This window comes from Puma concolor, chromosome A2 (genome assembly GCF_028749965.1).
Source record: "Puma concolor isolate L17-30 chromosome A2, mPumCon1.1.hap2, whole genome shotgun sequence".
In the NCBI taxonomy this organism is placed as follows: Eukaryota; Metazoa; Chordata; class Mammalia; order Carnivora; family Felidae; genus Puma; species Puma concolor.
Window position 1 is genome coordinate 46,315,462 of NC_141668.1, and position 14,600 is coordinate 46,330,061.

The 14,600-nt window shown below is 37.5% G+C and overlaps 1 protein-coding gene across 1 annotated transcript in view; it reads right to left on the reverse strand.

Moving 5' to 3' along the window:
• Positions 1 to 14,600, reverse strand: part of AVL9 (AVL9 cell migration associated) — a 64,804-nt gene that overhangs the window by 37,487 nt on the left and 12,717 nt on the right. The window contains exons 2-4 of the mRNA XM_086692995.1: positions 5,192 to 5,312; positions 3,599 to 3,684; positions 1,091 to 1,162 (exon numbers count right to left, since the gene is read on the reverse strand). Coding sequence (XP_086549121.1) covers positions 1,091 to 1,162; positions 3,599 to 3,684; positions 5,192 to 5,312 — 279 coding nt within the window. The remainder of the gene's footprint in view (positions 1 to 1,090; positions 1,163 to 3,598; positions 3,685 to 5,191; positions 5,313 to 14,600) is intronic.

Below are 14,600 nucleotides of genomic sequence, written 5' to 3' on the forward strand. Positions count from 1 at the left end.
TGTAAGAAACTGGACAATGTAGAAGACATAATGAAACAAAACCTACATACATTTGGTGACTAGGCAAATGAAATATTCTCCATTTTGATTGAGGTTAAATGCAGAAATGATTGTATTCAATAATCATATAGCTGTAAGATAATTAACATGATAGAGATCTGGATTTCTCCCCACAAAAGGGACTTGGGGGATAATATTTTATATGTAGAATTGGTCGTTTGATGTTACCAGTAAAGGTGTTAATATCCTATTAGTAATAAAAATGGAATATTACAAACGATTTAATAGGGAACTATGGAAAATAAGAAGTGTTACACATTTCCTACTAAAAATAAAAAGTTAAAATTATACACCTGCATCTGATCAACTTGTACATGGATGAAACAACTGTAAAGCATTGCTATTGTATAATTATGTCATTTCCATTCCTCAAAAATCTTAAGTTTTAAAGAGCAAGTTAAGGGGCGCCTGGGTGGCTCAGTCGGTTGAGCCTCCGACTTCGGCTCAGGTCATGATCTCACAGTCCGTGAGTTCGAGCCCCGCGTCGGGCTCTGTGCTGACAGCTCAGAGCGTGGAGCCTGTTTCAGATTCTATGTCTCTCCCTATCTCTGCCCCTCCCCTGTTCATGCTCTGTCTCTCAAAAATAAATAAACGTTAAAAAAAAAAAAATTTAAAAAGTTAAGGCTACAATTTTTCATAGCAAGAATCATATACTTTTATATCAATACAATCTGAATGATTATGATATTCTGAGTTTTAGTAAAGTATTATCCAAAGTCTTAAAAACAAAATAAAAAAGGATAAATGAAATATATCAGCTACTTCATTTTGGGCAAGTGTCAACCTCTTTCCCAAAAACCTATCTAGAAGATTTCCTTCCACTTATCTAGTTGTGGGTAATGGTGCAAATGAGAGTAAAACTGCTGAAAGGCAAAGAGAAAAAGCTGATGCACAAGAATAAAAAATGGGCCCCTGATGAATTTTAATCTATTACTGTCCATAAATCTCTCCTTATTCTAATAATGCCTTATTCTCAACTAAAAATCTGCCATGGTTAACAAACACATTAACGAGTTATTTGGTCTCTTACCAACTTGCTTAGAACACAGACACTTTTCTGAACCGTCTCTCTGGTGATATCTGCTTGCCGCACTTTCAATGCCTATTATAAACAAAGAGTCATTATTAATAATATTTCATAGAAATATTTAAAAATCATTCTCTTTCAATGTAAAAATAGCAGTGAGATAGAAAAAAATTCTAACATTTGGTTAAATTCTAAATGTATTGAGAATCTCTGAAAATATCTATTGAATGAGTCAGCCAGGAAACTATGTGCCAGAATCTGGTAGGCACTGAGAATGTAACAGTGAGAGACAATCCCTACCCTCAAGGAACTTACCGTCTGAGAATACTTTTTGTTTAAGTTGCCACACCCATAATTCAAATCAAATGTCCTTGGTTCTGGTTTGAAAATGGGCACTCCAAGACTACTGTTTCTGGTGAGAAGGGCCTAGATTATACTGGAAAACTGGTATTATAGCCCAGCCCTGAGCCATAACTCATGCCTTGATGACTGTGAGAACAACCACGTAAGAGGTCTACATTCTCTGCTAGTAAAGAACAAGCCTTGATTTAATCATCAGGTAACTCTAGGTAACTCTGTGAGTGAACTAAGAACTACTCTTCCCCTTTGTGGTATACAGCCTAACATCTCCTGGCACCTGTCCTGAGGACCAATGGGCCTCAGTGTCTTCAAGTGACTTATGACTGACGACTAGTCTTTAAGTCAAGAATACAGCCTTCCCTCAATCTGTTTTCTACCTCTCTGCCTTGACTGGATTCATCTGTCAGGTCTCACCCTCAGTCAAAGGGAATCAGTTTTTCTCCTAGGCTCTAGGTCCTTCTGATATCTGTTATCAGGTGAGGATAGAAATATTAAGAGAAATGGGCAATGCCAATATACTGTGGAGTGGATCAGACCCAATGGGTAAGGGAGACAGATGGTATGAAATGCCATTTAAAGGCTATGTGAAGCATGAGAACTGTTGTTAATGTCGACAGTTTGAGGAAAGAATCTTACTTGTGTCTGCGCAATCTATAGGGGACTAGAGTAAAAGGGACAGTCTCCAAGAAAGGGGAGCAATTCATTTCATCTCATGTAAACATAGATTAAGGGTAATAGTATATGAGGCAATCAAATGCACAAAACTACCAAGCTAACTCTTACCCTCAGGTTTACCTTTAAATTCAGTTATTCATTCCATAGGTATTTACTGGGTGTGTCCTATATTTCAGGCCCTGTACATGAAGGACTATTTCACAGTAGTTAACAACTTTGGGTATGGTGGAATTTACACCTGCAATTTATTTCTAAATGGTTCAGGGAAAAAAGCAGACACACACTAAGCAAATGTGGTAGAATGCTGACTACTGTTGACTCTAGATGGTGGGTATACAGGTGTTCATTGTACAATTCTTTTCATTTATCTGCATGTTTGAAATGGTCATTATAAAAAGCTAAAGAAAATTTTAGAAGATTTACTAACTTAATTACTCCCTGAGGAAGCCTTTTAAAACTTAGAGTTACCTAAGCTTACTCTCAGATATTCTAATTTAGTAGAAGGAAAGGCCAGCTGTGTATTTAAAAAAAAAAAAAAAGGGTCTCCAGGTAACTCCCGTTAAAAAACACTGCGGAGGTTTGCAATCACCTGATAACCAGAACATTAAACCAGAATCTCTGGGGTTGGGACCCAGTCATCTGTAGTATTTAGAGGTCCCCAGGTGACTCCAATGTGCAGCCAAAGTCTAGTGTTTCTACTAGAAACACTAGAGTATTAATGATCTAACGAAAGGCAAGAGATTTTTACTCACAGAGTATCTTCACCACAAAAAACTGGTGAGACACAAAAGAGTGTTGCTCAGAATCAAACCATGAAAGGGGAAGCTACCCATCTTGGCTTATTTGTATTAATTAGAGCTATTATAGTAATTCAGACATTAAGCTGGCAGGTAATTTAAGAATTAACAAAATCTGAGTTGTACATAATTAACATGCAAGTATTTCAAAGCTACAAGTACTTTCCACTAATTCTAAACAGCTGCTTAAAATACAACACACATTATCACTTAATTTTTCTAAATTACATACCAAACATTAGAAAAAGAAAATTCAAGGACACTGTAAAATTTAAATACAGCATTCTGAAGACATGGATAATTTAGGTACAACTATCTAGAGACAATGGATGCCTGGGTGGCTCAGTCGGTTAAGCACCTGACTTGGGCTCAGATCATGATCTCATGGTTTGTGAGTTCCAGCCCTGCATTGGGCTCTCCACTGTGAGCACAGAGCCCACTATGGATCCTCTGTCCCTCTCTCTTTCTCTCTGCCCCTCCTCCGCTCATGCGCTCTCTCTCAAAAATAAACATTAAAAAAAAAAATGGACAAACTATTTTATGGCAATTATACTTACCATGTCAACTTACAAAAACATTCATGTGAATAAACTGGTACTACTGGGAAAACAACTTCAAATTGTTTATAAAAATTTTAAAAACACTCTCAGTGTTTTTGTTGTTCACTGTACTACCATACCTTGGCTTCAATTTGCCGATAGCAGGAGATACCATATACTGTAGCTCCATTTCCATTTCTGGGTGGCAAGTGAAAAAATACAGTATCTAAGAGACACACAGAAAAATGTAAATACCAAAGTGAATTCCCCTTATTAATAATGTAAATTGAAGTTATTATATGCAGTTAATTAAAACAAAAATGATGATGTAACGAGGAACCCATGTCATACTTAACACCTAGCATTGCAACCACTGGTTTCTTAGCATCCCTCTCACTGCCTTATTGTGTACATTCATTCAGGCATTCTCAAAAGACCAGGAGGCTGAATAATAGATTAAGTTGAAACTACAGTCACTTATCCCAGAAAATACTTTATTCCAGATTAAAAGAAAGAGAATCATAAAAATGAAAGGCCACTCATGAATCTTGGATGGATCCAAGAAATTCTTGGAATAACTGGGGAAATTTGAACATGGATTAGATCTTAGATGATATTCTCGAATTACTGTTAAATCTCTTAGCTGTGATAATGGTACTGGAAGTTATCCTGAGGAATGATCTTATTCTTAGGAGTGCATACTGAAGTATTTAGAAGTAAAGTGTCGTGATGTCTGCAACATGGTGTTAGACTTTCAGATAGTAGGGCAAAACTGTACACACACATAAAGAAAACTTGTGGAATATTTGCTATACTATTTTTTCAAACTTTTTTTCTATTTAAAAACTTTCATGATAAAAAAGTACACCAAAATATTTGTAAGTTTAAAAATAATGTATTTAGATTTTATGTTAAACTGCATAGTAACATTTTGTTTCATTTCATATGAAAATTATTAAATATTAGGAAAATAAGTAATTAAACCAAGTTTAATCTGGTGTTTTGGTAGAGCCCCTAATGCCATGATAAAACTTAGTCCTTTGTTAAGCCAGTCAAAACATGCATTTATAGGTAGGAGACTCAGTACTAACCTCACAGTGTTGCTTTCTCTGAGGATGTTAACATGCTTCTCTGACACATAAACTTTTATATTTTATTTTTTTAAGATTTTACTTTTAGGTAATCTCTACACCCGACATGGGGCTCAGATTTACAACCCCAAGATTGAGTCGCAAGCTCTACCAAATGAGCCAGCCAGGCGCCCCTTACACGCAACTTTAAGCAGAGCACTGCAATAGCAGTGGCTCTAGGGGTGGAGAAGCAATCCCAGGTGGGCACAGGTGTACTAAGCTAGTTAAGTTTGCAGCTAGAGCCCCAAACAGTAGCTAGCATAGGTAAGCCCTGTAGCTTCCCTCCAAGAGGAGTCTCAAGAATAAATGCAGAAAAGTGCTACCAGTAACAGATGTCCTAATCTGGCCAAATACTTAATTTAGCCAGTGCTCCTGGCAAAAGAGTGGCCAATGCTCAACAACATTACCAACATAAAGCCCAGCACTCCTCTGGAAATCTTCCAGTGTCTGACTAGTCATCTCCAAACAAACACGTGTTTTATAAATAGTTACAAGAAGCCAAAGGCCTTTCATTTACCAAAATATTTAGAATCTAAGATGTCTTGGTAAATTAAAAAGAAAAAAAAGGGGGGGCACCTAGTAATTGCTCCATTGTTTACATACCTTCCTGGTAGTTGTGTGCGCCATCTGGTAAGGCAAGGAAGGGCAAATACTTCCATTCTTCAGGTAAAGTGTGGCTGTCATGTCCATCTCCTGGAATCAGGGGTGGGTAAGAGAATTCAACCTAAAATAGTAAGCAATGGTAGCCAAAAGGTTGTTAATCAAAGGGAGCATTTTATCCTGATAGCCAAAAATAGTTTTAAACTCTACATACTTGTTGATGCCATTTGGCATTATCAGCAAACTTATGGTACACAAGAGGAAAAAGAAAAAAGGAGTAAAAGGAGGCAAGATTTTTAAGACCTTTCCCCTTTCTGACTTAAAGGTTTTTGGATTTTAATGTGCATAGGAGGATAGGAGATAGTAGTGGTGGTAACTGGATTTACATTTGGAAACTGTCATCAAGAGATGGTAACTAAAGCCATGAAGCCCTGAGAAAAACCAACATCCTACTGAACTGAGCAGAAGAGGTCCAACAAAGAAGCCGAGAAGTATAAGCCAAGATCTAGGCTTGCTTCCATTCAACTGACTCCCTTGCTCACGATATGTGTAGCTTTGAGCTTTGTTTTTGCTGCGGGGTTGGTAGGAGGAGGAGTGGGCATTAATCAACATTTCAGGTTATTTTCTTTTAAGACTGAGAATTGGTCAGTGAAAAGTTCAATGAAATCTCTCCAACACCATGTCTTGTAGAAGTAACAAAGTTTCTAGTAAACACCCTCGGTTTCTGGTATTCTCCAAGTTTATCAGCATTTTCTCTGTTTCTATTTCTTTTTGTTATTTCAACGAGACTTGTGGAGAAGAAGGAAGAATTAAATGCATGAGACCTGGGGGGCACTTGGGTGGCTTAGTTGGTTAAATATTGGACTTTGGTTCAGGTCATGATCTCACAGTTTGTGAGTTCAAGTCCCACATCAGGTGAGCTGGAGCCCCACTTCAGGTAAAACACGAGCCGTGCTATGGGTGAGTCCCGCTTCTCTCTCTCACTCTGTCCCTCCCCTCATTCATTTGCACCTTCTCTCTCCCTCAAAAAAAAAAAAAAAAAAAAAGAAAGAAAGAAAAGAAAAAAGAGAGAGAGAGAGTCAAAGATATCTGAAGATGCTAAGGTTCAACATGCTTTGAAGGTTGAGGAACAGGCCAAGAGGCAAGGACTGCAGGTGACCTCTAAAAGCTGCAGAATGCCAGAAAATCGATTTTCCCTAAGTGTCCTGAAGAAACACAGCACTCCTTGATTTTAGCCCAGTGAAACCCATTTCTGACCTCCAGGACTTTCTATGTACTGTTTTAAGTCATTAAGTTTGTGGTAATTTATGATGCAGTAGAAAAGTAATACATCCTGTTAAATAGAAGAAACAAGCAGAATATCAGTAAATGCAGTATAATTCTACTTATACTATGATTACATTTATGCAAAAAATTGTACTTCTATATCTTTGTAAATTAATTTTTTAATTCATCGCTTGAAAAGATACAAGCTAACAGTTTACCTCTGTAGAGGTGAATAGGGTTGGGGACTGGAGATAAAGGAATATTCCTGTTAAGTTTTTTTATCCCCATCTTCTTTTGGAAAACAATTAAACTTATAGAAAAGTTGAAAGAACATAACCTTATAACCATCTATATTCACAAACTACTAATATTTTGGTCTGTGCTTTATCTGTGTTGCATGTATATTAGCACACACTTTTTCTGCATTACTTGACAATAAACTGAGATTATCGTTGACTTTTAAGTAAATGGGTATTTATTTCTAAATGGATATGCATTACTTTTAGAGTAAAAAAAGGAGGGGGGCAAAAGATAACCACGAATAGTGACTGGCTTTCGAAGGAAATCTTATTTCCATTCTATCCTCTTGGACACAAAGGGAGATGTACAAATCTAGCTCCTTCTCTGAAGATTTAGTTAACAAATTACCAATAGTCAGACTTTAATATCTGATGCTTTGCTATGTTCAGTCTATTCTCCCAACTCCTCATTCTACTGAATGAAGATCTGTTTTGGACTCTAGTTGGAACTTAAAATGAAGTCAATTCATAAAATTGTTTTAAGTGTAGATGCTGCATATAATCCAAGAATTCCAAGGATAAAATTAAGTTGGCTTTAGGCTGAGCAGGGCCCAGAGTACTTACAATATTGTTTCTTTGAGGTGTTATAAGGAAACCCACAGGCCCAAAATGGAGCCACTTAAGCTAAGTCACTAAACAGGGCTTAATACCTAACCTAACCAGAGTTCCAACCCCCCTAGGAAATAACTCTTAACTGGTCAGTCAGGAACTTTCTGATTGGCACCACATGAGGTAATCTGTCATATGGCCCTCTCCATCCCGCAAAGGAAGATGAGGTAACCCATGAACCCCCTTGCCCTTCTCATCACGGAAGAAAAAGGAGAAAAAGGGACAGTGCCTGGAACAATCCTTCCTTTTCTTTTGCTAATAACTTCCTTGCCCCACCCTCTTCCTATAAAACCCTTCCAAATTTTTGTACAACTCCTTGGAGCTCCCCACTACTTGCTAGATGGGATGCCACCTGATTCAACAAATCACTTAATAAAGCCAATTAGACCTTCACATTTATTCAGTTGAATTTTTGTTCCTTAACAGGGAGAATATATTCAAAATTTCAAGCAGCTAACTTTGGGAACACAACTTTTTCATAAATTATACACTGTCTGTGCTGTGTTGGCAGCTCTCTAGAATTCTTATGTTGGTGTTATTTGCTACCAACCAATTCTTGCATTTGGAAACTGAAGATGTTAACCAAGTTCAAAACAGTTTACACAAATTCCTTTCTGTGCCTACATACACACAACAGTTTTAACAGTGATTTGGTATTGTTTCATTATTTAATCAATCTTCTATTGTTGAGCGCTTTTTTTTTTTCTAACATCTTTACAAACTATTCAGTACTATTCAAGTATGGTATAATAAAAAATATATTTGGTCTTTGTTCTTGGTCCTGGCCTAGAGCTCCTAAAGCCCTGGAAATTCCTGAGTGAAGGGAGTACCTTTTGTTATTTATAAGACAATTTCAACTGTACCTGAGTTTATTTAACAAGGGGACTTGGTAGTGGTGGGGCTACTAAATAGCGTTTGGATGGGGCCTGGTCACCAGAAAGGTGGACCTCCCAGGAAGGGAGAGGGGCTGGAGATTGAGTGCAATCACCAATAACTAATGACTTAATCCATCATGCCCATGTAATGAAAGTTCCATGAAATCCCCTAAATGATAGGGTTCAGGGTAATTGTAGGTTACTGAAGACAATGAGGTGCCAGGAGGGCAGCATGTCCACTGAGGACATAGAAGCTCTGTGCCCCTTCACCACATCTGGTCCTACGCAACTCTTTCATTTTCCAGAGTTCTAGTTCTAGCAAATTACAGAACCTGAGACAGGGGTGTGAGAACCCCCAAATTTGTGGCTAAATTGAACAGAAGTGCAGGTAGCCTGGGGACCCAGTACTGGCATCTACAGTGAAGGTGTCTTGTGGGACTGAGCCCTTAAACGTGTGGAGTTTGACACTAACTTTGGGTAGTTAGTGCAGAATAGGACTGACATACAGGATACCCAGGTTGGTGTCTGGGGACAAAAAAAAAAAAAAAACAAAAAAAAAAACTAACAAGACTGTGTTATTTCCCAATCAATGGGATTTTAAAACCTTAAGTCGTATATTCTTCAAATTTTGAATACTGTCTACTCTATATACTCCCCTTAGGATAAGTCCAAAACAATCCAGACAGACACAATTCCATGGCACAGAGGCTTAAAAGGAATTCTCATGGAAGTTACCAGAGTTTCTCGAATACTACTCAATTGAATCAAAAGGCAATTTGGACAAGAATGCCAATTAAACTAAGCAGTACCACAGAAAGTAAAGGTAGGGACAGCTGGCTGCCCCACTGCACAAGTCCAGCAGAACCACCATCACTGCAGTTTACATGAAGGGCTCTTCCTGCAGCTACACTGTGCAAAGTCTGTAGAGCTGTACATGGCAACCCTAAGTATATGTGAAAAAATCATAGGCAAAAACCAAAGTCAATCTCCAAAGACTAAAAAGAAAAGAAACACTTAGAATGATTATCATCCAGTAGGGTTACTACTAAATAATGAAAGTCCCTACGGGCGCCTGGGTGGCTCGGTCGGTTAAGCGACCGACTTCAGCTCAGGTCATGATCTCACAGTTTGTGGGTTCGAGCCCTGCGTTAGGTTCTGTGCTGACAGCTCAGCCTACTTTGGATTCTGGGTCTCCCTCTCTCTCTGTCCCTTCCCAGCTCGTACTCTCTCTCTCAAAAATAAATAAACGTTAAAAAATAAATAAATAAAAACAAAAAAAGAAAGAAAAAAAAGAAATAAAATAATGGAAGTTCACAGCCCAAACTCTAACTTAAATTTGGGGATCAAATAAAGTGTCTGATAGGACATCAGTACATACAATGTACAACAGATACACCAAATGTCTCCCCAAAGGGTAATATTATTAAATCCTGCAGATTTCAAATTTTTTTGTCAACTCATATTCATGCGACTGAATCTATCTTGATCCCAATTAGTAGCAGTAATTTACATACTTCTTAATTTTTTTTGAGAGAGAGAGAGAGAACATGCAAGCAGGGGAAAGGGGCAGAGGGAGAGAGAGCGCATCCCAAGCAGGCTCCACACTCAGCGCAGAGTCTCATGTGGGGGCTCGATTCACGACCCTGGGATTGAGACCTGAGCTTAAATCAAGTGTCAAGTGCTCGACCAAATGAGCCACCCAGGCGCCCCATACATACTTACATGATTACAACAGACGCAGAGGGAAAAACAATGGCTGATTTCTAAAATGTGAAAGCAGAATAAAGATGGTCTAATTATAAGGAAATAAAAGGCAATTTTTCTAAAGGCTAAGTGAACTATGTATGAAATGGTGACGTATGTTTGTTCACCATGAATGGTAAAAATTACCACTCATTTTCAGAGTTTATAAATCAAATTGCAAAGGTGTGCTCTATAGGCGCCCTTTAGAGGTGCCTGGCTGGTTCAGTCCCCAGAGCATGTGACTCTTAATTTCTATGTCATTAGTTCGAGCCCCACATTGGGCCTGGAGCCTACTTTCTAAAACAAAACAAAAACAAAAGTGTCCCCCCAGTCAGACTGCATTTACGTGGTCCTCAGAAACAAAAAGTTGAAAAAACACAAAATAATAACACAGTACCCTGGTGTAAACTCTGAGTGCTGTTCAAAAGTAGCCTTTGTTCACTTTCTAACAATGAAACATCCATTCCACTGTCAGAGAACAATAAAAGCCACCATGCCAAACAGCACATAAATTAAACACTAACACAGTGCTCACAGACACTGATGGCATAAGAGGTATGCCTCCTAGAGTAGCTGAGTCAGCTACTCTCTCTGCTCCCTTTCTAGGCCCCTCAGGGATTCCCCTGACCCTTCACTCAGAAGCATGGGTGCTTGTTTTCTTAATAGTCAAAGCATTTTAGGGACCAAAGTCAAGGCTCTGTCATGATGTTTTTCTCTTTGAAGAAAACCCTGGATATAGAAGACAGGTCTTCTCAAAGTTATGTTTACTCGGCCAAATCTCTAGTCAACACTACAAGAGTACTGACACTATCTCTTTAGTCTCTTCAAAAGTTGGCAACAAATGACTATATTCATCAGCTGTTTATTTCTGTAATAGATCGTGCTTAATTCTCCTCTATCTCAGCACCATACATTATTTTATAGTTTCACGAGTGCACTGGATGCCCAGAAAAATAAAGTGTGTACTGTAAAGGTGCAATGGTACTATTGAGACTTACCAGTTAAAACCAAGTTTTACTGTTTTTAATAAATGCAAACAAAGAAAACAAAAATTAAACAAAAGAAGTATCTTAGTTTAAAACATGTGCTTCTATATATTTAATTGAATAAAGACTGCCAGTTCTTTTTTTTCTAGAATTAAATAACCATTTTACTATTCCACATTCCTTTTATTTAAGATGAGGTACTTGGGCCTTTTGGCTGGAACCACCATCTTCCAGTAATTCATCAAAATGATCAACACAAAGGAAAAGAGAAGAGGCACCCCCTATATTCTCTAGACCTCTTAGAAAACATGGAGTTTGTCCTTTGGCCACATACATGCAAATCTACAAGAAAGGTGATATTGCAGGCATCAAAGGAATGGGCATTGTTCAGAACAGAATGCCCAAATGTGGTCCCATGGCAAAACTGGAAGAGTCTACAGTGTTACCCAGGATGCTGTTGGTATTGTTGTAAACAAATAAGTTAAGGGCAAGATTCTTGCAAGACAGTTAAGTATTGAGCATATTAAGCACTCCAAGAGTCAAAATAGCTTGCTAAAGCGTGTGAAGGAAAATGATCAGAAAAAGAAGAAAGCCAACGAGAAAGGTACTTTCTGAAGTGTCAGCCTGTTCCACTCGGGCACATTTTGTGAGAACCAATGGAAAGGAACCTGAAACTGCTGGAACCCATTCTCTATGAATTCATAGCATGGTAAGTGTAAAAAAAAAAAAGACCTCAAGACTGTAAACAAAACAAAAAACAGATGAGGTACTCACATTATGAACAACAAAACAGATGACGTGTATTTTAATTTAATTACAGAATTTTTAGGGATTCCTGGCTGGCTCAGTCAGAAAAATATGCAACTCTTGATCTCAGGGTGGTGAGTTTGAAACCCATGCTGGGTTGAATTTTTAAAAATTAAATCAGCTCAGGTCATGCATCATCTCATGGTTTGTGAGTTTGAGTCCCTTGGTCAGGCTTGCGCTGACAGCACCGAGCCTGCTTGGCATTCTCTCTCCCCCCCGCCCCTTCCTCCACGCTAGCTCTCTCTCTCAAAATAAATAAACTTTAAAAAGTTAAAAAAAAAAACTTCATTATCCTGTTTTTCTACTTTAATTTTTTTGTTTTAAATCTTACTTTTGAGAGGGAGAGAGAGACAGAGTGCAAGCAAGGGAGAGACACAGAGAGAGGAAGACAGAGAATCCAAAGCAGGCTCCAGGGTCTGAGCTGTCAGCACAGAGCCCAACACGGGGCTCAAACTCACAAGCTGTAAGATCATGACCTGAGCCGAAGTCGGACACTTAACTGACTTAGCCATCCAGGTGCCCCATGTTTTTCTACTTTAAAACCACTGAAATTCTGCATAAACATACATGTTCATTAACACACAACTGTATACACACAGCTAATTAAAAGTCTATAAGAGATTTTATAGAGCCATGCTCTTTTTAAAATTGTTTCTTCCAGGAAGGATAAATCTTTATTACTACATATGAATAGTGAAATTGAGAAACTCTACAAGTATTCATCTCTATACATCTCAAAGATATCTGAAAACAAATAGTCCTATAAGGATTTGGCATTCATTCAGACAGTATTTGCAGATCTACAGCTCACAAATCAGAAATGCCATCAGCTATGGAGTCAATGCAGTTTGATTTGTGTTTCATATAAATAAGAAAATGCCATTTATTTCCAGTAATATCAGATTTGTTTTGTAGCACTACTTTATGTAAAGCTGGGTAAAGATAATTTCAAATGCATTTATTAATTACGAGCGCTTACTTAAAAGCAAAAAATAGTTTTGAAGGATCTTAAATGTATTGGACTTTCTAGGATCTTTAATATTAAAAAAACTAAACTCCTATATTATTTTAGGTCCCAAGTAAAATGAACACTTTGGTCACATAGCACAAATATGCATAAGTACATGGGGGAAAAATCCAACTTTCATAAACTTAATTTTAAAAAACCACTTAAATTTCAAAGTAAAATGCTTTTTGTTATATTTGTAATAACCCAAAACTAGGAACAACTACTCATATGTCTCTTACCAGAAGAATGGGTCAATGATGGCATACAATTATAATACAGAAACTATAATATAATCAACAACATGGATCAATCTCAGACATAACACTGGAGTGAAACAAGTCAGACACAAGAGACACAAATATATGGTGGCGTAGGTCAGAACAGTGGTAACCTTCAGGCAAGTAATGACCAGGAGGGGGCGCCTGCATGGATCTTCTAGAAGTGCTGGAATTAATTCTGTATCAGGATGGTGGTTACAGGGATGTATGTGTACGTAAAAATTAAGTCTCTCCCTTAAGTTGTGTGTACTTTATTGGTGATAAATTATACCTTAACTTAATAAAATACTTCTACACCTCAATTTTCTTATCTATAAAAGAGGGCTAATAAAACCTCAGTATGTTCATAGGAATGAGATAAACACACATCTAACAGTGCTCAGTATATAGAAAACATTTAATAAAGGGCAACTACTATTAACGCTAATAATATCTTCATAGAATAGCAATGACAAATTGCATGGTAACTAAACCTTATATTAGTACCACATAAATATAAATTATATAAATATAAATATTTAGGGCATCTTCATGGAGTTTAGAATATTTGCTGTAACTTGTTTACAAAGTGTAGAGACAAATCACTGTGCTTAATGGAAATTTATGCTTTCAGCACGTAAGTTATGTTAGCATCCAAGAGATGCCTGGGTTCTTGTATTAAAGTATATAGCTTCTATGTCTCCAAAGATACCATGCTTATTTAATACAACACATAAAGACAAAACATAAAAAATGAGCCATTGTTTCTTTGAGTTATTTTTGTCAATTAAATCCTTCTAAGGCTCAAAATTTAAAGAATACAGATGGAGAACTGTTGCTAAGCCCTAGCTATGCACAAGTAGGAGTTTAAACAAAGAAAATCATATGAATAATAGTTTTTGAAACAGCCCTTTCAAAAGTATTGAAGGATAAAGAATTTTGTGATTTGTTACAAGGAGAAAGGTTTAAAAAAAACCCTAGGATATATATATATATATATATTTCTTTTCTTTCTTTTTTTCTTTCTCTTTCTTTCTTTCTTTCTTTCTTTCTTCTCTCTCTCTCTCTCTCTCTCTCTCTCTCTCTCTCTCTCTCTCTCTCTTTCTTTCTTTCTTTCTTTAGAAAATGAGAGAGAGGGAGAGAGAGAATCCCAAGCAGGCTCCGTACCATCAGCAGGAAGCCTGATGTGGGCTTGAAGTCGCAAACCATGAGATCATAACCTGAGCTGAAACTGGGCACTTAACCAACTAAGCCACCCAGGTGCCCTGAGATTTTTTTATTTTTGAGTAATCTCTATACCCAACATGGGATTCCAATGCAAAACCTCGAGATCAAGAGTTGCATGCTCTACAGACTGGAGCCAGCCAGGTGCCCCTAAAAAAGCACTTTTAAATTATTTAGACTTGGGGTGTTATTACAAGGTATGAAATGCAAAGATCTTAAATGTACAGAGTTCATAGGTTTTAATGATTTATATACAGCTGTGGGCAACCATTCTATTATATTAAGACAAAATTATCATATCCTAGAAAGTTTCTCCGTTCAGACTGCTACAACAAAC